This window comes from Pleurodeles waltl, chromosome 6, assembly GCF_031143425.1.
Source record: "Pleurodeles waltl isolate 20211129_DDA chromosome 6, aPleWal1.hap1.20221129, whole genome shotgun sequence".
Taxonomy (NCBI): Eukaryota; Metazoa; Chordata; class Amphibia; order Caudata; family Salamandridae; genus Pleurodeles; species Pleurodeles waltl.
Genome location: NC_090445.1, coordinates 1,063,282,822 through 1,063,307,782, shown reverse-complemented (window position 1 = coordinate 1,063,307,782; position 24,961 = coordinate 1,063,282,822). Strand labels below are relative to the sequence as shown.

Here is a 24,961-nt window from a genome sequence, read left to right as displayed (position 1 = left end):
TGCCTTTTTTTAATGTTTTTATTGTTATGAAAACCATTGTTTGAAACATGTCTGATACTTAACTCTGTTTTGGGAAAAAAACGTGTAGAACATACGGCAAAATGGAGTTGGGAGTATTGTGGGCTGGGTGTTCTCTCTTTTTAATATGGTATAAGAAAGAAAAAAAGATCTTTGGTGTGAACAGAAAGTTCAAATCACAGTAACTAAAAATGTACAAAAATGTATGGACATCAGTGGAGAAGCAACGTCATAATCAGAGTATTAACTAGGGACCAAATTGTGCAGGTGAAGTCAGTGGTTCCGACGACGTCTTACCCACAATGAACGTCTAATCAAAAGAAGAGTTTGGCTTCACAAATGTTCACTGCCCTAGAACCCCTCCTGGCTCAATGAAATAACGTAATCATTGTGCCAATAGTCGTTGACACAGAATGCAATAGTATCGGAAGCGTTTTGAACTTAATTAACATTTTGACTTATAGAACTGGCCCAAAAGCACAGACATGACTGCTTCGTCCGTCTTAGCACAGTTTACTATCAGACTGGTCTACCAGCCTGAAAAAACACATCAGAGGAGACAGCCGAACTAATGAAGGTCTGTGGTTAATGAAGAATGTACTAAGCCCGGTCAGTGTTAACAAATGTTGTGGGCAGACCGCGACAGGGTAGGCAACGAGTCAAGAAATGTACTTGGTAGTTGCAAAACTCTGATTCGAGGATTCCATATGCCCACACCAAGAAAACAAAAACCCCGAGTTAACAAGTGTATCCGTCCACTGTGGTCAGGGCCCCCGATAAAGAGTGTGCAGAGTATTGTATCAAACATGCTCATGGTGAAACTTTACCATCTGATTTTGTTCAGGGTCTTCAAACTATCATTCTAGCGTTCAGTAAACAAGTCAGATGAGCACCACCTATAAGAAAGACTGGGTTGATTCCCAGTCCAGGATTTACTCGAGATGACTGAGACAGAAGCTTAAACTTTCCTGAACAGCCTCATTCAAACATCAAAATGAACAAGAAATTACTTATGTACTGTCTCAAAAAAAAAAACGTCAATGGTATCCAATTGCCCCCCCCCCCCACCCCAAATATAATCCCACATTCCCCAACCACAGATTGCATCAATTTTAATTTTGTTGTTTCTTGTCTCTGTAGGAAAGAAAAAAAAAAAAAAAAAAAAAAAAAACACAATTTCAACCTGGCCCCCAAGTCCTCCTTGATCTCATGAGCAAAAGTGAATGTGACCACAAACTATCTTCTGTGCCAGGTGGACTATATTTCATCGGTCGTGGGTGCTGCCCTTCCTCACCCCACAGGGGTGACTTTGTTACATGAATCACTCAGTCAGATTTCTCCTTTTCCTTCATGTGCAGGAAAACAACGCTGAAAAGGAAAAGGCCGAACATCATGGAGAAGGCACTGGCATAGTAAGGGAAGGCAGACGGGATGAAGCGTTCATACTGGGTGTGCTGCAGTGGACGGACTGACACCTGGGAGAGGAGACAAAATCATAGATTTACAAACATTAACAAATGCTTCGTTAAAGGAAGATGCGAGAAGAAAAAAAAAAAAAAAAAAAAAAAAAAAAAAAAATAAAAGGAGTATGGGCTACTTAAACAGTGTGGGGGGTAAAAACACACTTAAGCGGAATGCACAAATCATTGGCCAAAATTTAGGGAATAAAATGTCAGACCCTTGGCCCTTCAGGACATGTGTCCAGAGCAGCTTAAAAATAACTAAAAAGAGTGGGTGATGAGATTAGTGGCAAACGTCACGCTCTTCTCCCGCAGTATCAGTACATGGAGATTAGGAGGGTGCAGGGGCCAGTCTTTGGAATTCCCTACTGGCTTATTTTAGCAGGAATCTGATCTCCACAAACACCTGAAACCAGTTACTCAGAAAAATGTATCACCTCTTAGCACTTCTTTGTGAATACATTATGGCCTGCACGGATAACTACCCGCACTCTAGAAGATGCTCTGATGATGCAGTGTGTGTAGCAAATGAATCTTGATTTAACAGGAGAGCATGAATGGCAGTTAAGTACTGAAAACAGCACTACTAGGGGAAGAAGCGAAACAGTGCAAACAAATTAAACGTATGGTCCTATGTGTAAAGGAAACAAACAGAGGAAGTAACTCACACATACACAAATACAACAATTGCATTACCTGTGTGGAAGAGTACAGATGTGTGTATCCCAGTCTGTTGTAATCCACCTTAAATTGGAACACACCATACACATCAGGCAGGGTGAACTGGACGCTGTATTTGCCCCCTATAAGAGAAGATGTTTGTTACAATGAAAAAGACGAATAGTGATAGTGAAGCTCCACTACAAAACACAATAATCTTCCTTTAAAGAACGCCTTTTGGACACTGCTAAACCTCCTTTGAATTGAGCATTTAGCTACTAAGTACTCGTCAACAAACTACTAGAAAGAGCATATCTTGCAGACAGAGAGCTGTAAGTCGCAGGTCGTGACATTCTTGCAGCCGAAATGCAATCTGGTAATGTTACATGAGGACGCTTGGACTAATATTTAAGTCTTCTGGGCTTCAATTACTAGGTTGACACTACCAAAGTCAAACAGGACGGCGACACACCAGAAGAGGCTCCCCAGCAATCGCTGGGACACCACAAGAGGCTGCTCAGACCAATCCTGGCACTGCTTACACGCTAAACATAGCATGTAAGCAGCGCCAGGATTGGTCTGAGCAGCAACCCTGGGGCCTGGGCGCTTTTTTTCAGTCCGGCTATGTACACAGCTGGGCTGGAGAAACGTAAGTGCACATGTGTGTTTCGACAGCCGTCTTTGGCCGTCCAAACACACATGCACACTTAGTGCAAACAAGTCCTCATAAGCCCCCCCCCCCCGCCCCCACTTCGAGGCCCAGCCCCGCCCCTCCCCACACCTGCTGGCTGAGCCAGCAGCAGAAAAATAAAACGATATTCAAATATAGTTTTATTTTTCAGCTACTGGCTCTTGGCCATTGGGACGATGCTCCTCCACCAATCCGGAGGAGCCGTCCCTGCTTGAAAGTACTTTTTCTAAAAAGGGGGTGGGTGGGGTAAGAGAATGGGGTTAATCTATTACCCCTGCATATACTGTAAATGCTACAAACATTAAAAGGATTTTACATATTACAGAAACTGAATGCTTCGGCATACTATGTTCAAAATGCCCTCGTGAACGGGAACCTGCAGGTGGTGATGGTCAGCCAACTGGAACTTTAGGACTGTGATTTGAGGGGAGGGAGGTCAAATTAGGTGCTCAGATGCAGGGAACTTCGAAGCATGCAGACCTACCATTTTTCTTCAAGAAGGTTCTAACAAAGGGATCGATGCGGACAAATTCCAGTTGAATATCATCGCCATCAAAGGGAATCCATTTGCCATTGGAGAGCTTTTCAATCACAATGCTGTACTCCTGCAAGAGGAAGTACGATAAAAGTACAAATCATCGAAATACTGGCCAAATCAATACACCGATAATAACTAGATTTGTTTCAAGTGACAAAACGAGGCAAATAAGATTATAACGAGCAAGAAAATTAGAAATCTTCCCAAAATACAAAACAATCATTCAAATCTTTGAAATTTGAACTCTGACATTTAAAGCTGAAACAAATATAGACTCCAAATATAACTAGGATAAAAATGCAAAAATCACAATGATTTGGAACCAAGATGGTAAAGGAAACGGTTGGTCCGGATTTAGGTGCAATCCCAGAGTTGCATGAGCACCGCAAAGGGCAGGCACGAGTACGTTTGTGTAATCAATAAATTGAAAGCTTTAAGAATTATATGAATGTCGAATTAAGGCTGCTGGAATGTAGGCCTTCATGGTGTGCCAATGAGAGTGGATAGACTACAATGGTTTTATAACTGCGATTTAAGCCCGAATAGAGAAAATGTCAGCTGTACAATACCCTTTGGGATGATTACACGGTTAGATAAAAGACAATACCAAGGAGCCAAATGCACGAAAAAGCAAGAATTAGGCCTCGGAATTTCTAGTTGCAATGGCATCGTCAAAATCAAGAATGATCATTTACAAACGCATCATTTCATACTCCTAGTTGACGTAAGTGCAGCGACCTTTGTTGCAGTAGGTCGAGCACAACTACAGTCCTCACACAACACCAACCTATTTCCCACCTAGGCCACACTAATTCAAATTCATCCAACCTAGCATGATGCAGTGCATTTATCCATCCAATAATGTGCTTTAGCACCTTTTCAGAGGCACGAACAGCTATATAAATGGACATACAACATAAAACAGGAGCAGAAGCATTTTAGTAATTAAGTCAGTGATTTACCTCGAGGTCACATTTTCTGCTACACGTGCAAAACGAGTTATAAGTGCATTTCAACTTCCATTCAATGCTGAGGAAAGTTCAGAAGCACGGTACGATGTTTTACGATGCCAATAAACTACATTTGGCATTGTAATGGTTGGATCATCCATGCTTCTATGATACTCTATAAGATAATGGTGCTACAAGGCTCCTGTTTCATTTAAATCTTCGTATGCCACCTTGAAAATGCAGGTAAAAACAATGCTTGGAGAAGACGAGCCTATGATTAAGAAAGTAGACACCTTTTTGAGGTCAGTTAACTCTATTCTTACTTCAGGGATGGAAGCTAGACGATGCGACTGACATATTGATGGAACGCTCTCAATCTTCAAAATGTAATACCATTTACATTTGCCGCCTTCCCTTAGGTTGTCTCAAGCCATTCTGCTACAGCACTGTAGCGCTGCGGAAATATTCTAATGAAGACAGTAGTAAGGAAAATAAACCCCACTAAAATACTTATTATTATTATTATTTTTTAAACGAAGTGTCTGTCCCAACATGCTACATTTACCAGTGGTGTAATGTGTACTCCAACAGAACTGTTTCATTTGTGCTGCTATTTGACATCCAATGAAGACTAAGTATTCATGCAGTGGGATCAAACAAACTAGGAGTGAAGAACCTTTTTATAGACATACAAGATTTCTACACAACCACATACTGGTTGCTAATAAGTGCGTGATGGCAGAAATAATCACACGTGGCTCTTTAAAATGCTAAATTTTCAATGTTTTTAGACTGATTGGGGCTGAGCAGCTTCCATGCAAATATACCGCTTTTGAAGCTTTATGGGAAGAGTACAAGCGAGGATTCAGTCTTAAAAATGTTCAGAGCATCATCTTGTTCTGCTCAACAGGCATACTTATCAAACAGCAAAGTGAATGTAGGAAGTTTGCTCTGTATGCACTATTTCAAAGTAAGGAATAGTATGCACAGAGTCCAAGGGTTCCCCTTAGAGGTAAGATAGTGGCAAAAAGAGATAATACTAATGCTCTATTTTGTGGTATTGTGGTCGAGCAGTAGGCTTATCAAAGGAGTAGTGTTAAGCATTTGTTGTACATACACAAGCAATAAATGAGGAACACACACTCAGACAATTCCAGGCCAATAGGTTTTTGTATAGAAAAATATATTTTCTTAGTTTATTTTAAGAACCACAGGTTCAAGATTTACATGTAATACTTCAAATGAAAGGTATTGCAGGTAGGTACTTTAGGAACTTTGAATTAGCAAAATAGCGTATACAGTTTTCACATAAATCACATATAGCTACTTTAAAACTAGACAGTGCAATTTTCAACAGTTCCTGGGGGGAGTAAGAGTTGGTTAGTTTTTGCAGGTAAGTAAACCACCTACGTGGTTCAACTTTGGGTCCAAGGTAGCCCACCACTGGGGGTTCAGAGCAACCACAAAGTTACCACACCAGCAGCTCAGGGCCGGTCAGGTGCAGAGGTCAAAGTGGTGCCCAAAACACATAGGCTTCAATGGAGAAGGGGGTGCCCCGGTTCCAGTCTTCCAGCAGGTAAGTACCTGCGTCTTCGGAGGGCAGACCAGTGGGGTTTTGTAGGGCACCAAGGGGGGGGGGGGGGAAACAAGTCCACACAGAAAGTACACCCTCAGCGGGACGGGGGCGGCCGGGTGCAGTGTGCAAACAAGCGTCGGGTTTGTAATAGAAAGCAATGGGAGACCAAGGGGTCTCTTCAGCGATGCAGGCAAGCAAGGGGGGCTCCTCGGGGTAGCCACCACCTGGGCAAGGGAGCGGGCCTCCTGGGGGTCACTCCTGCACTGGAGTTCGGATCCTTCAGGCCCTGGGGGCTGCGGGTGCAGTGTCCCTACCAGGCGTCGGGTTCTTAGCAGGCAGTCGCGGTCAGGGGGAGCCTCGGGATTCCCTCTGCAGGCGTCGCTGTGGGGGCTCAGGGGGGACAACTCTGGCTACTCACGGTCTCGCAGTCGCCGGGGAGTCCTCCTTGAAGTGTCTGTTCTCCACAAGTCAAGCCGGGGGTGTCGGGTGCAGAGTGTCAAGTCTCACGCTTCCGGCGGGAAACACGAGTTGTTTTAAAGTTGCTCCTTTGTTACAAAGTTGCAGTCTTTGGTGAACAGAGCCGCCGTCCTCGGGAGTTCTTGGTCCTTCTAGATGCAGGGAAGTCCTCTGAGGCTTCAGAAGTCGCTGGTCCCTCGGGAGAGAATCGCTGGAGCAGTGTCTTTAGAAGTGGGGAGACAGGCCGCTAGAGCTGGGGCCAAAGCAGTTGGTGTCTCCGTCTTCTCTGCAGGGTTTTTCAGCTTAGCAGTCCTCTTCTTCTTAGGTTGCAGGAATTTGAGTTCCTAGGTTCTGGGGAGCCCCTAAATACTGAATTTAGGGGTGTGTTTAGGTCTGGGAGGGCAGTAGCCAATGGCTACTGTCCTTTAGGGTGGGTTTATTATTCTGAGAGGTTTGATACCAAACTTCCCAGTATTCAAAGTAGCCATTATGGAGATGTGGAGTTCGTTTTTGACAGACTCCCAGACCATATCCTCTTATGGCTACCCTGCACTTACAATGTCTAAGGTTTTGTTTAGACACTGTAGGGGCATAGTGCTCATGCACCTATGCCCTCACCTGTGGTATAGTGCACCCTGCCTTAGGGCTGTAAGGTCTGCTAGAGGGGTGACTTACCTATGCCACAGGCAGTGTGAGGTTGGCATGGCACCCTGAGGGGAGTGCCATGTCGACTTAGTCATTTTCTCCCCACCAGCACACAAAAGCTGGCAAGCAGTGTGTCTGTGCTGAGTGAGGGGTCGTTGGGTGGCATAAGACATGCTGCAGCCCTTAGAGACCTTCCCTGGCATCAGGGCCCTTGGTACCAGTTACAAGGGACTTACCTGGATGCCAGGGTTGGGCCTATTGTGGAGACAACAGTACATTTTAGGTGAAAGAACACTGGTGCTGGGGCCTGGTTAGCAGGGTCCCAGCACACTTCAGTCAAGTCAGTATCAGTATCAGGCAAAAAGTTGGGGGTAACTGCAACAGGGAGCCATTTCTTTACAGTGAACCTTTCCAAAGTGTGAGTAGAATGGAAGAGGAGCGATGACAAGAGGGTAAGGCACATTCATCTAGGAGTAAAAGGTCTCCCGTAGCAGCATTGAGAATAACAGCAGAGCATTTTGGCAATAAAACTTCCTCAACTTATTCCAGTAACCAGTAAACATACTTCAATTAACTTTGGTCTCAATGGCAAACATTGGGTTTTAATAAAGATTAGGACAACAAGAATTGTCAGTGACACCCAGGTTCCATGAATAATCCTCCAGCACTGGTTCAGCCTTACAGCCACAGAATATTATTACATAATTCAATACAATTTTACCTGTAGAGATAAACTATCTGCAGACGCATTTGATACATTTGGTTTAAAATAAGGCAAAATAAAACGCGAGGAACAAGAACCTCTCCGTGGAGGCTTCACTTGCTTGCAAAGAAAACTGCATTACTCTGTGTACAGGTCTAGGAATAAAAGAAAATACATAAACACTGATTTACACTTCTCATTTTAGGAGCCCTTTCGCTTCTTGCACTACTTTGTCTCCAGTAATCTGTCACCCTATTAAAAGGTATAGGGACTCTCAGAACAACCTTGGCACTGCTCCCTCCAACACCCAAATTTTAGAGTCAAATGTTATGTAAATCTTACCACAAGGTCAGTGACTGTATAGGCATTGGGTGGGGCTTTCTCCCCTACGCGATGGTGGGACACTGCCCCTACTCGCAGCACCCCTTCCTCTTTAAACACCCAGCGAGAAATGGCTAAAGCCAGATCCTGGTTTCCGGTCCGATCGTATCTGAAATTCAAGAGGGAAGGCATCATTATTGTAGTAAACAAACAAAATACTCTCCTGGATTAGCCTTTCAAAAGCCTAACTTCAACATCCACCTGCTCAGAAATAATGTCTTACTTGATTTACACTTTGACGGAATGGCAGAAGAAATAAAAAATGTGACAAGATAAAATAGGTAATATGCAGCCAAGGAATACATTTTCATAAAAATAGCCATAAAACTATAAAAAAAAAATCTAATGCCAGGTAATAGTTATTTCATTGACTCTCAAACAGACTTTATTTCCGAACAATTTTGTATATTTCTAATTGTATTTGTATAGGGCACACCTAGCTGGGGAGCACTGGGGCACTCTTTGCTTTTGTCATTATGATAATGTACCTTCAATCAGCAGTTTCCATATTAAGAGCTGAGCTAGTGTTTAAGCTAGCTTTGTTTTCGAATGTTCATATTCATTCAGGATTTCCTTTAGCCAGTTCTGCAATAATGTTATCCTTTCAATTGGCAACCATCTTTATTCTTAGGCCGTTGAGAAAGGGACGCCTCGATTCCAGCGAACCTAAACCGAGCAAGGAGCTGTTTAAGCTCCTGACATTTCTTTGTGGTCTCTACGGTCATGCCAGAAAATACATTTCATAGCCAGCTTTTTAGGACTGAGTATGAACTTGTTGCAGTACTCTTTCTTTTCGGCGGCAATTTTAAAACAATTATGTACATTAGTGAAATAGGTTTCTTCTGCTGAACTAAAGGGATTTGACAGGCTCATAAAATTGGTCAACTCTCCCTGCTAATTAGGAAGAATACTTTACTTATGAGCGCTGCCATCACTCAGTAAGTCTCCAGGGAGCTGCTCGGCAGATTCGGAGAAGTGTGGCAATGGTTAGTTTTCGCTCCGAGACTAATCCCAACGCGTTCCTATAGGGAGTTTTTTTTTTTTTCCATTGTAGCAACTGATGATGCACAACAATCCACTGTACCTGGATGCCACCATCCCTATACAAACAAGGCAATAAGTCACTAAGCCAAGTTTACATTTTCTATTGTTTTTGTATTGTCTAGTTAATGCTGCAGAACTCTTTTCACATCAGTGATGTCAAATGTGTTTCCTGCCAGGGAGTACAGATCAGCAGATTAAAGCAACTGTCACTTTTTGTGACATATCACCCCACCTTATTCATGTGGCCTCTCACTTTGTTAGGCTCTGGGCATGAATCAAACTTAAGATACATGTGTATAACTGGTGACTTGTATTTCATTAATTTCTCTCGCATTTGACGCACAAGACACTACCGACAGAAAAGGGGTGAGGAAAGGGGCTTAGAGGTGCGTAGTCCCGAAGAAAGCCCCACACCAGATGAAGTACTTCAAGGGCAGAAATGTGTCAGCTAGTATCAAGCGATGAGGGGCCAGGCCACACTTTTGTTTTTAATATTGTGCCGGAGATGTGACGGCATTACAACGGACTACCACTACACAGTTTTAACAGTTCTCGTGACTTTTCTTCCCAGATCAGAGAATCATCTGGGCTAGCCAGAATATTAGCAATGAGCAGTCCAATTATGAAGCAGGACGCCTTCTGTGGGTGACTGTTTAATGTCTTTTTCAGACTAGAAGAACAGTAATATGTTGTAGGGTGCAACCATGTAATTAAACATACTTTTATCTAAACAGTAAAATGTCACCAGAAGCTCTCTGGGGCTGATCACAGACATCATCATTACTCCCGCCTGTAGATCACAAGGTCAACTGCAATGCAAACATCATAATCACAAAAAGCAAGCACCTCACTAGAAATGTGCACAGGAGAACAAGACCTGACCAGAACACACACATTCTCAATATAATTATACAGATAGATCAATAGCCAAGAGTATGCCTTCCGCCACTAAAGAAACCCACTTTCACAACTGGGCATAGAATTCAGATCCATAGGTTTTGCAAACAGATTCCAGATCAATCACTACTAAACCCAGATTGGTGCGCACCTTGTAGAGCCAGGTGCAACCTTCTGCACAGGAGAGTTGAAGAAAGCATCGCTGAAGAAGTCCAGGGAGCCACTGAAGACCACTCTGGCATTATTCCTCGCTTGGAGACCAGCTATCAGAAGAGTGTTCTTTCCAACAGCATGAGGGTACTGAAGAGACAAGGAAGGGGTAGCAGCGGTGGATGGGAGAGTAAGAAATAAAAAATAAAGTTATAATGCAAATCAGTTTCTAGTCCAGTGCTGTAAAAAAAAAAAAAAAAAAAAAAAAAACACTGGTACTTGGGAAGGGCAAACATGAAAACTAACATGAAGCTGAGTGATGCCCTTACTTAATGCAGACACGCAACCTATGCTGGAATGAGAGAATCCGATTGGTTTTACGACTAGAGAGGATTTGTTTTCCTCCCTGTAGGTTGGCCATTATCGTGACCACTACATCCATATGTGCATTGGTAAAGCAGCCTCTGATCCCCATCCCACCAAGTCCCACATCACTTTACCCGCCTTCCGACTATTTTTTCTATTGACTTCCACTCTTCCCCTCCATGTCTCTTCCCAACCCGACAATTCGTTATCTGTTTTCCCTCCGTCACAGCAAGTTGCTCTGCTTTTTCTTAACCAGTTTGATTACTCCGCACGCATCTCCCCAATAACTCCATACTTGATTTCACCACCCACCACAGTAATAGAACGTAGGAAAGGAGTCGACAAACGAAAATTAAGGGAGGATCAGATGGTACAAGGATTATGAAATGAAGGGGGTGAAGCGTATGGATGAGCACCAGGTTTTTCAAAAGAACATGAGGGAGAACAGGGAGACCCCTAGTAATAAGCAAAGGCAAGTGGTTGGTGCATGGGCAAATCCTTTTCCTAATCAAACCGCTCCACCACTCCCTCCCAAATAAAAACACAGACTTCCAGGGAGCACTAGAGAGTACCAGAAATGGGTGGCAAAGTTAAAACCAGGTACACGGGAGGAGGGGAGGAAAACAACCCTGCCAGGTTTGAGAATTCAATGAAGGACAATCAACAACCTGGAGCATTTTTGGTGGCTTTCCCATGGTGAAATGTCTTAGAACCTTCTATAGCACCGCTTCAATTTTCCCCTATGTATCGCTATGCTGCATATTTCCAACTCCTCCACTCAAGGTCTGTTTTTCCCCTGGTCAACCTTTCTGATCCTCCCACTTCCGCTCCAAAACCTCCGCAACCTATATAGTTTCTCTACTGTCAAGTCTTCTTCTCTTCTTCACGTTTTTAATCTTTCAGATCTTTTTTTTACTTTTCCATCACTAACACAATCTCTCTCCCCCTATTTTGTCCCTATACATCTGACTCTCTGTCAGTCACTTTTCAATTACCTCACAATGCATCTCTCCCTATCTACTCTACTCCACTCCCTAGGCATAATTCTTTTTCCTTTTCACTGCTTCTAAGTCTCCACACCGGTTCTTCTCCATGTTGCCACCCACAGTTCCACACCATTGCTAGCTGGTCAAAGTGACTTGCAGGGTCCCCTTGTAGCTGAAATAGGAGTGTGTGGAAGAGCACGTTTTGAAGGGAGACATTGAGGCCTAAGGGCTACATTACAAAACAAATTAAGTTGGGAGTGATTAGATTTTTCACTCCATTGAACAGGAGATGATCAAAGCTAGTATTGGAGGAGAGATATGCCTAAATTGGCTGTAAAAGGGGGGATTACATCTGTGATTGAGGAAAAAGATCAATAACATCCCACTGTCACAAAATCTCACATTACTTTAAGTTTATGAATCAGCTCGCTAGGCTACCACAAAAATACACGCAGATCTCCATCACCACCCCCCAAACATTGCATGATCCTTTGGCAATGCCGCAGGAGCCACAGCTCTCCACAGTTTTCAGGAAATACGCAGTGTCAAACTGGAACTTTTTACAAGTAAACCTATTCACTGTGAATAGCCAAATGGATTTCATGAGTCACTGACTTGACAATACGTGCTATATTGACAAGGGGCAAAGCAATGGTTTAATGAAACACAAACATGAATGAACAACTTCTGAAAGGTAGCACTACTTAATCATTCATAAGTGTGAACGTATAGGTAGCCTTTTCATAGCAAGAGGCAATAACGGTGAGGCACGGGGACAAAAACTTCACCAAGTCTTGGAAGGTGGAAAATAAAGCATTTTCTTAAATGAAAACTAATGTAACCTGACCTTATATTGGAAACACTGCCCCTTAACCAAAATAATAATAATTATAATAAAATAATAATAAAAAAATAATTAGAACGTATACACATAAGTAACTTGCCGGAGGAACCAACAGATGCTAAACAGCTTACTCAAAGTAACTTAATAAAAATACGGAAACGTGGCAAGTAAAAATCAATACATACCACGTCTTCATATTGTGTCTTGATAACCGTGCAGTTAAGTTTGCCATGTGTTGATAAATATACACATTTTGTGCACTGGAAAGAAGTACTGGGCGCAATAGAAATCCAGAAACACTACATAGATTTTTGGGGCAGTTACACATCATGCCCCAGTCTTCATCTTAACACTCATGCCCAAATGCTTCTTCACCTCATGAAACAAGAGACACGGCCCTACATGCGTTACAATTATGTAATTCCTGTATGTACGTTAAACTTACAAACAACGGTGTCTTGGTAATTACAGTGCAGGATACTATGTACAATCCCTGCCCAGGACATTGCTTTAAACTCTTATTGGACCAGGACAATCCACAACCTCATTCAAGGCACAAACCTGAGAGATGGCTCTGGACTATCAGTTCCCTACACCAAAAGGGACGAATCGTCCCATTCAGATTAAGCTCTCGTCTTGTCAAACATGTGCATGCAAGCATAAGCGTTTGATATACATACCTGTGTGATAGGTTTGTCTGGGAAGAAGGAGTAGGAGGTAGAGGAGCCAGTTAGAATGTCAAGCACCAAGGGATTATCTGGATCAGCCACCATGCTATACAAAAAAACATGAAGGTGATACGTGTATTGAACATCCTTTTACGTGGCCATTTACCTTTCAAGGTGCCAGTCAACAGAGCTCCACTTCACCATAGGCACTCTCAGCTCCAATAGCAGGTGTCTCATTACAACAGGCACCTGAAACACTCGTCTCCTGCTGCATGCTCGACCCTTAGCACACTGCCCCCTACATAACAACTACTTGCGCCACAATCTTGTAGAACTGCATACAAGTCGGTCTTGCAGTACACCGCCCCGTCAGAGAATAAGACTTTCCCATCATTCAAAGCGAGCTTCCTTCACCTCAGACAGCACATGCAGCCCACCCTCCAAGCGTCATAAAGTAGTACAAGCGTGCATAAAAACTCTGCAAGTGAGGACTTACCCAACTCCCTTGAAGAGTAAGGGGTTCACAGGGGATTTGCCAACAATAGTGGGAGCCTTCAGCAGATTCTCCGGATCAGCCACAATGAGCGTATGCTAAAAGGAGGGGAAAGCAGATAAAATTCAGAACTAAGGGAAGATTATTACATTTCAAAATTAAAATGCAAAGTAAAATTCTGACAGAATAGACCAAGCAATGGCCCATTATGTTTTAAATTTTTTGCATTAGGGATGTCTTGATACAGCTGTCAGATAAAGGATCATATGCAACTGCTATATACAATTCAGCACTAAACATTATCCAGTAAAGTTAGCTTTCATTAAATTAGCCCCGCCTCGCTCCTCTAAATTAATGAACCTCCAGTATTTGCAAAATATGCTTAACTACTATAGATATTTTAAGTGGATTTCACAATGCTACAGATATCAGCATTGTGAAATCCACTGTACAAAACAATTCGTCTTTACTCTCCCAAATGCTCCTCCCTCAGCCGCCTGGGCGCGGCAGCCAGTGCATAGGTCACACCATTAAAAAAGAAAAAGGACACAACTGGCTTATTTCCGTATAAGGGTCTGTACTCGTCAAACGACCTGACACCAACTAAAGAGCATTAAGTAGGATACTTTGAACACTCGGCTTTGAATGTTTTGGATAAGCTTTTATTTAAGGTCGGTGCTCATTCTACGACAGCTTTGAAGTTAGCTAATGGCATCATAAGCACTGCACAAGCAACCACATAAACCTAAAATCACTGTCCTTCTCATTTATCCTTCAACCGCCCTCCTTCCCGTGTTTCAACAGACTCCTACCCTCAGGGCTCCACTAACACCTTTCTCGTCTCCTTACAACGCGGAAGCCTTCAACAACTAACCAGCTCGGAACAATGTAGATTACCCTCCCCATTTCCATAATACCAAATCAGCCCCTCAACATGGCAGGCCCATACAAATAGCTCCCAATAGACATTCAACTAGCTGGCAGCTCTTTCTAGTCTTCTTGCATACCCGAGTGTACATATTAACGCCCAATCTACTCCAAACCCATTATTTCCACTCCCTCATCAATGCTTCTGTCACCTGTGCAGGACGCTCACCAAAACATGCCTGGCAATGTGTTTATTATGACAACAGCCACACATCTGCAATGGCCACATCATGTTGCTTCAACATTCAGTCTGTCCCTTTGTTCGTTCAAATCTTCTACCCTCTCCTTCATGTTCCGGATCCTTGGTTTTGCTCTCATCTCTCAGGACACCGAGATAACGTGTGCCAGTCTGTATGGCTGGTCACCAAAGAGCATTTTCTGTATGGGGGGGCACGTGAGACAGACAGACACATAGCCTGCTTACTTATTTTTTTCCTCTAGCCTTCACAGCTTTCTGCTGATGCCTACCGAAGTACAAGCAAAGTCTAGCTCCAAATTAGATTGTGTTGGGCTGATACTGGGTACACGTAACAGATTCTGAGCTCAGCTCCAAACGTCATGATAGCTCCTGAGAAATGCGAATATATACTCTGATCAACATAGGACAAATTGCTCGATTGGCCTTAACATATGGCGAAGGCATGACAATACTGAAGAATGCTTCCAGGCTGCCCTTTACATCCTAAGCAAGCAGCGGGGCATCCTCTTGCTTTAGCACTTCATGGAACATGATGCAAGGAACCAGTAACATGGTTTCCTCATCCATCAGACTTCCCTGTTGTCTCTTATGTTCCCACTCAGCACTCTGAAATGGCCCAAGAACAGAAATACTATACTAGCAACCAAGATGAAAGAATCTCAGTTCTACAACCATTTTGACATGACCCCAACAGGTTGTGTTAATTATGGCGAACTTAAGTCTTACAGATAAATCACACAAATGTTTTTCTCGTGGCATTATTGGAATATGTTGCAGAAGCTTTTATTTGCATAAGAAAATTAACAGGCACACTAAATGCAGAATAGCCATTGCCTTGCACCGAGGAATGACAGTAAAAGGCCTGGTTAAATAATGCAACTTACTGCAAAGAGCTGACGGGTACAATTTCATCCATGCTACCAATCAAAAGTATTCCAAAGAATATATGGGGCCCCATAAGGTCTTACTTGGCTAGAAGTACTAATTTAACTCCAATGACATCAAGCCTCTTTCCACCTGCAGAAATGTATAGTTAGAATACCAGACAATGCCTAGGTTAGAATTAAATTAAAGACCTGAATAACCTCTCCACAGGTTTCTTTTTCCCCTAAAAAGCACTTTCACCTAAAAGCAGTCTACAGTTCGATTTAAACATGTATTACATCTTACTTGTACAGTCATAAAATTATGATTAGTGAACTACGACGTTGCAACCACGTATTAGATCTCTTATGCCGTGATGCTGCAGACAATGTGTACTCATGTTTATTATTAAAATCTATTATTGCATAAATTACGTTCTTTAAAAAAATATATGTTAAAAACAAAAAATATGGTAAACGTTTAATTAACTGCTGCTCTGGTTCCTAGGGCCTACTGCAAGCCCAAAGCATTATAAATAATGCCCTTGTTCTCCATTCTAGCTCAAACACAGTGCTGTATCCCATCCTGCCTTGCACTACTTCTCCACAATTGTTTCAAGCCTTCTGTCTCTACAACAGCTTGACCAAATTGTTTCCCACCCCAAAAGCTTAATGAGCATGCAGTTTACTACCCTTTCCACAGCGTAAAGGTCAATCAATAACCCAAAGCTCGATCAAACTGTCTTACAAAGATTGATCAGTGTCCCTCTCAAAGCTTAGTCATGCTGTGTGACGCCTTCAGAAGCTCTATAGTTCTGTGTGCCTATCTACCAAATGTTGATCATGTGCTGTTGTGCTCTCAGTCTTAATAACGGTAACCTGCCGTTAACTGGTCCTTCATTCAACACCCCCCCCCCCCGGCTATGACAGGATTATGAACTACATACAATGTAGACTAATGGTACCATGCATGCTGCATCCTAGTCCAACACAGGTCGATGCCAGAACTAGGAGTGAGAGGATCTTACCTGGCCTGGATCAGAAATGTCATAGTTGTGATGGTCAATAACTGCTGTCTTCTCCTCGTCAAACTCTATGCCACACTCACTGCCCAGTTCTCGCAGGGGGTCACCTGGGGTGGGGTGGTATTAAAAGAGACAGTGTTTAAGATGTATTTTCAGCATGTATAGTGAACTGGACTCAAGTCATGGGGTTAGGAGACTTGAAATATCACAAGCATGACGAAGACATTACACTTCAGTATTCCAATGTACTTCTTAGGTGAGTCGCCGATTGAGCCAAAGCCAATGAATATCATTCACATTTGTCTACTACCTCCTCAGAACGCGGTATTACTGAAACTTAGGCAAGAGAAGCTCTGGCCTGTGCACCCTCATAAATGTGGTTAGAAATCCAGACAGGCCCGTGCAGTTCCTGAACTACATTTGAATAACACCACGGGAAAAACACAGCAACTAGTTAAAGATAGAAAAAGAAAAAAAGGTGGTCACAGTTTGCAACTCAAACTATCACTGTTATTTTTCAAGTCGAGACCTCATAATAGAGGGCACTGCCAATCTCATAATTTAAAAAGAGCAGCCCTGGAGTCCAATCCTTTGACTCAAGCATCGCACACTCTTTGCCAAAGCTTCCACTGAGCCTTTGTCTTCTTACTGGCAAACTAGGAGTACTTACAAGCACTGTTTGCCAAAAGGAAGCACTATGAATTATCAACCTCCTAGACAACCAGAAGCGAAACATTCCTTTAGCAAATCACAAAAATCCTACATAAATTTTTTAAAAAAGCAGACTTATGCACCATTATGTTCCAAAATCCAACTCTGATGTTTCAAAATGAAATCCTGCACTCATTAGATCTCACTTATTGGTGAACAAACAGCACTCAGAAGGAACTACACTCGATCCCCTAACTACTAATTTTGGGACACAAACACATAAGTGGAAAAAATTAAAATAGACCCAGCCTTTGGTAGTCCTATTGATTAAATCAATTAATTATTGCTTACCTTTGATCCAAATATGCCCCAGATTTTTACTCTAGCGATTTATATTTTCTCAATTAGCAGACACTGCTTTACCTCCTTTCCACTTCTGTAATACCTATTTCCCAATTCCACCTCTACAAGTTTACATTTTCAAGTTGAATGTGTGAAACATTCGGTAAGAGTAAGTATGTGCAAACCAGGCGCTCCTGAATTGCATTTGCATAATCATCTACATTCTGACTTTTGCAATCCACTACTGACGCGCCAGGTATGAAGCGGATATCTAGAGAACTGCTTCAGATGCCAACAAATTGTTTGGCTGTAACACTACATTTGAGCACAAGGGATTTGAAATCTCATGTCTGACAATCCACTCCACAGATGACTGCCTTAATTTCACCCACCACAGTGGTTAAAGGCTCAGCCATATCAACGCTAAAAAGCCTATGCCAACAAAAGGTAAAACAAAGACATACTACTATGGGCCTTTTCAGGAAATAGAATACTACAGAACTCTTCGTTTTACAATTACAGTTTGGCACCGGAGAAAAAATGGTTTCAGCAAACGGGACTTTTTGAGGAAAATAATCAAGAGGCATAATAAATGTTCTCAGTGGTCGAATACAGAGCACTAATGATGAACTCCCATATTTTTGCATAAACACAAAGATAATGTGCCATTTCTAATGTCAATGCATGCCAGCTTCACCCACACATTGCCAAGCCTATACAGTGGAACTTCACTTCAAATGCCACCTTGATTATATTACTCACCAATATCTGAACCGGCAGCCACCAAAACGCTTCCTCCGCCATCTATGAAGGCAGTGATTGTCTCAGTGTTGATGTTCCCGCCGAAATCTGAAGAGGACATTGGACAACTTATGTAAAGCAGCTCCGATAAATCAGACAAGAATAATAAAGTAGCACCACTCATATGGGCTTTGGAGACAGTGAGAGGCTTTTTTGGTATATCCTTCACTTTTTAACTAATAAATATCATAATTAATATTCTGAAAGCATAGTCCAAATAGACGGTTAGCTCCCTAACCCTTGCTCTGGTTCGTTGTCAAAACTGTGTTAATTAACAGAGTAAGTAAATGGATAAACGTTAACTAAACAACTTTCTTCAGAAATACTGGGAAGAGGCTGCGTGTAGAGAGGAATCTACTAGTCTATTTTGTTGTACTGTAATAGCATTTAAATAGCACTTACTACCCCTGGTAAGGCACTGAAGCAATTTGGGCAAGTAGGACGCTACTCTGTAATTGAAAGTTAGTGCTTAATTCAGTGCTTATTGGTTGGTTATTAGGATCAGTCTTATGTCTTAGGAACTCATTCCATTAATTTACTCCTGTTTTTTGTAGTAGATTAGTACAAGTGCTCAACAGTAGATGGTATGTGAGGTCATGGAAACAGTTCGTGGGATGACTGAATATGGGAGAGGAGATTAGGTATTATTAGGTTACAGGGATAAGATTTCAAAAATATGGTTTCAAAAAAGGACGATGTGGTCTAGGAGCCGAGGTCTGGTTAATTTGCAGAAATGCAGTAAAAGACTGGGCAGACGGGCAAGTGGTTTAGAGTAGGCTACAATTAGAGAGAGTAAGGCATGCAGAGGAGGGCGAGTAAATAAAGCGAAAAATCGATAGAAAGGAAGTACAGAGAATGGTTGCTAGTTTTAAGTCCATCTCAATTTTCAATTCATGATTTTAGGAATATAGAGGAGGCGACACCACCTTCACTTCCAATACACCCACATTCAATTGTAGGTAAGAGATAGCTGTGGGGTCTGTTGGTACAGGAGGAACTTAAAACTAAGATTATTCCAGTAAACACTCTGACAGGCAAGTGTTTTTTACTTATTTATGTATTATTTATTTTGTTAACAGCAGGCTCATAGTCTCAATTTGTAATCCAAAGGAATTACGTCCTATGAAGACACCGTTCAAAATTCAACTAAGCAAACTGTCCATTTTAGAGAGCTTCGCCTCAGTAAACATTCTTGCACCATTATCTATAGTCTCCGGGGTTCACGGGAATCCAGTCCATGCTAGATTAACATGATGACTACTGGTGACTTAACTGGTTCTCGTTTTAATTCCCTGTGCGTATGTTTTTCTCATGTTTTTCCTAAACACTTGATAAGCATTCTAGTGTCATTGCCAAACACTAGGCACTATTAATTTAGGAGAGATGTTTAGAGAAAGACCGAGCTCCCTTCCATATCAATGACATTTATACATGACCAAAAAGGCACACATTCTGCCCTAGTGTAGGACATCCATGTGTTGCAGGAAGGGGGCACCTTCGAACATAAGCAATTTGTAGCACATGGGTGCAAAGTACATCCTTTGTAGCGAAACACGTGAAAGCTATGTTAATGCCATTAGTAGGTGTGATAGAAACTTTAGGAGCGCTTTGACATCATTAATTGTGACAGATGCTGACAGTGCAATCTAACTACTTGCATGGAAGTCAATGAAGGGTGGGCTACAGCTTGCGTGCTCTTGTATGAAAAGCAAACAAAAAAAACACACGTTTTGCTTGGAGGAGGGTTCGGTATGATGCTCACTGCCATGACACGCTGAAGTGATAGCTAGTGCAAGCAGTCACAAAATGCCTACCTTCATGCCTCCAGTTCTAGAACAGCAGCTGCACTAGTACAAATGGATGCAGCCGTCACCAGAACAGCCAAGACAATGTTCAGAACCAGCATTCTATAGTATGGCAATCGATCAAAAAACAATTATACTCTAGACTACCTTCCTTGTAGACCCCCCACCATGAACATAGCACTTTGCATGTATCAAACGAAATTCACGTCTCATAAAGTAATGATTATCGATCCAATCATCATTGAAAAGGGGTTAGGGTGCCTTCTAGGTCCCGAGAAACCCACATGAGGGCAACTTGCGTTTATAACAGGCTCTTGTTAAATACATCCTGCCATGTTCAAGCACTTAGATTTACGAAAGAACATTCAAAGGCGTAACTGTTCAGACCATTCAAATGATCTGTTGAGCAGAGATGTTCATTTGTCATCACTTCTTTCTGGAGACGAGGTCCACCTCCAGATGTGGTTAAACGTCTCCCATGCAGGAAAGGACAGGAGATCGAAGAACAAAATGACTGATCTACAGAGCTGCCCCTTTGTGCGCGAGTGGATTATTTCGAGATGATAAAGGTATAGTATTTTTACTCACTAGGCCAGCAGGAAGTGATCCTTGAGGGAACTATCTCCTCTGCTCATTAAAGAGGTGAACGTGGGGATATATGTTACACATCCTACAGGAGTGAGTCAGAGAGGTTCAGAGCACATTCCATTGAGTTAAGCACTTTTGAGTTCCTGTTGTCTAGGAGCCTGCAGTCTTAAGTGATTTCACTAGGGTTCTCTACCAAAATTCCCAACGACTGTTTGTTCATCTTGTCCGTATGTAGTGGTAGCTGGTGACTTTTGAAAGTCTTTGGGAGTAAGAGCTAGTGTTGAGTTTGACTTAGCGAGTGGAGTCAACTGACATGAGAAGGGTTTGTGGGGGGCATACTCCCAAAGAAACCATTTTGAAAAATAAAAGGCCAATTGAGCATTTTAAGCACATTTTAACAGAGTTTCGCTTAAAAGCAATACGATTTATAAGGCGATTTACTGAGGTCACGGAAGTCACTTTATGTATTAAGCCAGTTGGTAATCACAGCAGTATCGCAATGGCTGAAATGTTCGAAAGCAGCTCATTTTAGCACTGCACACTGCCTCGTTGTATGGAACAAGTCAGCGTGGACAAGTAATCACACATTCACAGAAAATAAGCTCTTTCAAACGATGACAAAGCAATGTGGCTAACGCCTGTAGTGCCCAAAGACAGTAAAAGGCAGAGGTGGTGTTCCATTTCACGCTCAGAAATAAGTGTACAGACAATACAGGGCAAGCACAACTGAATATTTTAGCTAGATAACCAACTCTGTCTCTCTGCACATAACTGGAAGGTCGCTTTTCTTATACACCCAAGGATCAACTATTTTAGTTCCAGTTATATTTTTGTTTTTAAGAGCTTCGAGTTGGGCACATAAGGATCAAAAGAACAATGCTACAGAGGATAGCTCAGGCAGCCATGGAGTCAACCACTAGCCCTGCGAATTACAATAATTTTTGGTTCTGACAGGAATAAAGCTGACTTACTTTATTTGAGTAATTCTAAGGGGATGTCATTAGGTCGATTACCTGACCTTCAACAATAATTGACCTCTAAACCAGAGGTCTTCAAACCGGGGGGGGGCGGGCCCCACGTAGGGGGCCTTAAGTGATCCTAGAGGGGGCGCCAAACTCTGGCCAAAAGAAATGTTATACAGATAGCATGCCTTTGTTTTAAGCAGAAGCATGTTATTGCAGTTTTAAAAAGGTAACAGTACTTAACTGCAATGTTAAAATAGGTTTAGACATATTTAAACATTGCCATCTTTCTAAAATAATTTTGAAAAATTCTGAGGGGGGCCCAATGATTTTTATTTTTCAACTGGGGGTGGCGCAGCATTAAAAAGTTTGAAGACCACTGCTCTAAACCGATGAAAACGAACACCTGCTACCACCAACACACCAAAACAGCCATTTACATTTTGACATTCATTTTTTATTGATACAATGTCATACATAGCAAATTAGCTTTAAAAAAATCTTAATCTTGTTTGTGCGCAACTTTAACTTGTGCTCGTACTTGTCAATGGCAGAGCCGACAGCGGTGAGAACCAACCCCTGTAAAAGCAGCCAGACTACCTACAAACTTCGTGTTAAATGTTAGTGCGTGAAACAATCTCACTTTCAACGCATACCTTCCACGGAGGGCGAGAAGATGATGAGGTTGTCGTATAGAAATTCGCCATATTTAATTAGCGTCAGGCCGGGGTCGTCAGCTGTCTTGAAGGAAAGGTCGAATCCTCGATCTACAAAGAACAAAAGACAATGAACGCGTGACCAGTGTGCAGCGTAAATCTTATACACAGAGGTTCATCATTCTTAATAGGGACTTATGCATCTAAAACACTTACTTAACCCTTCTGTTTAGATTGCAAACTGCTTCCTTACAATTTGATTTCTGAACTATCAATCCCTTACGCAAATCAATCCATCATTTACCATGCTACATTGCTACTTCGCGGGCAATCTATGGGCTGGAATGAACAGGCACCAAACTGAAGTCTGATTTAGATATCATTCTGCAAGACAAATAGAGCAATGGTGTCCTCCTTATTCAATAGAAGTAAACTACATTTCCAGTGTAAACTCCTACGTTATTCCCTGGAGACAGTGCGCCCCCGTACAATAAGAACTAGAGAAACCTAAAATAAGCCACTGCATTTTCAAGGGCGCTCTCAAAAACCAAACTCGACTGTCACAGAACGACACTCAAATGACAACAGCTCCAATGAACCAAACTAAATTTCTTCCTAAAATAACAGTGGAAAATAAATATTCCTTTGCGTAAGATCAATACAACCCAAGGTATCAGTCTTGGAAAGTCTCAAACAACACAGATGAAAATTTCAACAGAGCCTGATAAGACTCCAGTCAGACAAAGCATTCGTAAGTAAGAAATTCCACGCAGGATTTAGCTTAGAACAAAAAGACCCTTTCATAGAAGACGGAAGCCAACTAAATTTAGTGACAGACTTCCTGGAACAAACTCTTCAAGTTCCAGAGACAGGTTAGCTAGCCATCCAAGCAAACTTAATGCCCAATGGTCAGATATCAGTTTAGTGATACAACTTACTAACTGGCCAAAGATCTGGGAAAGTAATAGACTTATCAGTGTAGGCCCGTCCACAATCCATTTGTCTGTCATAATTACAAGGCCCTCTCCTCGATACTATCCCATTTACTAAGCTTAAGACGTCCGCTAAGTCCGCGATTCTTACCAGAAAGTGGAAATCAAGAGTGGGTGTTACGTTGAGGGGATTGGTTGCAGATCAGACATCAATAGCTTTGCTCCCAATTCTTGATACCGTGCAGAGTTGCCTCACCCACCTCTCATTTTTATGCAGCTGAGCAATTAAGCCCTCACCAGTGCCCTGGTTCTAGCATGTCTGGTTGACTGCGTGCTTGGTTGCCTGAAAGGATTACCAGGAACTGCACCACGATGCATATTTGAGACATTTAATTCCTTCCTGTATCCTCAACCATACCGGCGAGCTCTATGCAAACACTTCAACCCAACCTCAATGACAACATGGAGCGGCGCGATTTTCAAAGTGTTGGCACCATCACTATCATCTTCCGACTGTTCTAACCAACCTGCAGTCTTAAAGAAAGGAAAAAAAAGACTCTAGCTTCACATCTTCAAGTGATATTTCGAAAGCCACCAATATAACTTCAAGACCACACTCGATTCAACACGTCGGGCTTTGAAATCCAAAAACAAGCTGCAAAGCATTACTTTTCTAGAACAGACGCTTAGAAGTTCGACAGTGAACACCTGCATTTTCTGTATTCGCCTTAAGATCAGGGAAACCGAGGATCAATGTCAGATATCACGCGCATCAGAAGTAGCAAGAACCTGTTCGGCAGTTTACTGAGGCAATGAAATGCGGCAATATATGCAGCCAGTGACAAAGCCCCACTATCCCAGCCCCCCAAAAAAACACTAAGTAACAAACCTCCATGAATTAGCAGATCTTCCTTCAAGGCTTAAATTACTGAAAACGATATCAGATGAGACGCGTACTCAGTCAGCTAGGACAGCGGGACCAAGAGTTAGTTTTAGGGCAAGTATAGTCCTACCGTACTCGATGCAGCAAGAGGCTCCCCAGAGTAAACTTTCCTCGAGTCGCGATTCGATAGTGACTCACTTGATTTTCTAGTGAAATCCCACAGCAGTTTGAGACAAGTCTATCCAATGGATCCTTACCTTCTAGTAAAGAAAGAGACCGATATTGCAGAGCACGCATACCCAACCAGGTGCGCAGCTTCCATTGGTGCTGCGGGCAGTGCAGCGGGGCCCAGTGGACCCTGATTACTGCTGTATTTCACAGTTCAAACAACGGCCAAGGCAACCATTTCCTTAAATAGTACATGGGGCCATGACACACTGACTGCACTATTGTAACCAACCTAGAAGGCTATCAAAAGGCGACTCGCTGCTTCTTTCACAGAGCCACTTTAGACTGGAACCTGACAGTGAGTGCTCCCACACCTCTGCCCACCTCAATGGTACCTTCTAACATAGTAGCCCCACCCCCTCACCCTGCAGGCTCCTGAAGAAGAGTGAGTGCGAGTCTCGTAGACCCCCGCTCTCCAGCAGCACCAGGGTCCGGCCTCCAGCCAAGGCTCCGCTGAGCGAGCACAGCAGCAGCACCCACAACCGGCCAAGCAGCTCCATTTCCAGCAGGGCAGAGACTCGTCACTGCTCCGGGAACAGGAAGCAGGATCAGAAACAGCGACGATCCAATCAC

General features: G+C 42.6%; 1 protein-coding gene across 1 annotated transcript; it reads right to left on the bottom strand.

Moving 5' to 3' along the window:
- On the bottom strand, positions 1-24,961 carry DDOST (dolichyl-diphosphooligosaccharide--protein glycosyltransferase non-catalytic subunit). The gene is made up of 11 exons (XM_069240035.1): positions 24,753-24,961; positions 22,346-22,456; positions 18,296-18,382; positions 16,544-16,647; positions 13,530-13,624; positions 13,046-13,139; positions 10,171-10,319; positions 8,040-8,187; positions 3,314-3,434; positions 2,175-2,281; positions 1-1,493 (listed from the first exon to the last, which is right to left on the bottom strand). Exons 1-11 carry the CDS (start codon positions 24,886-24,888, stop codon positions 1,344-1,346), a joined length of 1,302 nt encoding a protein of 433 aa, XP_069096136.1. The 5' UTR covers positions 24,889-24,961; the 3' UTR covers positions 1-1,343.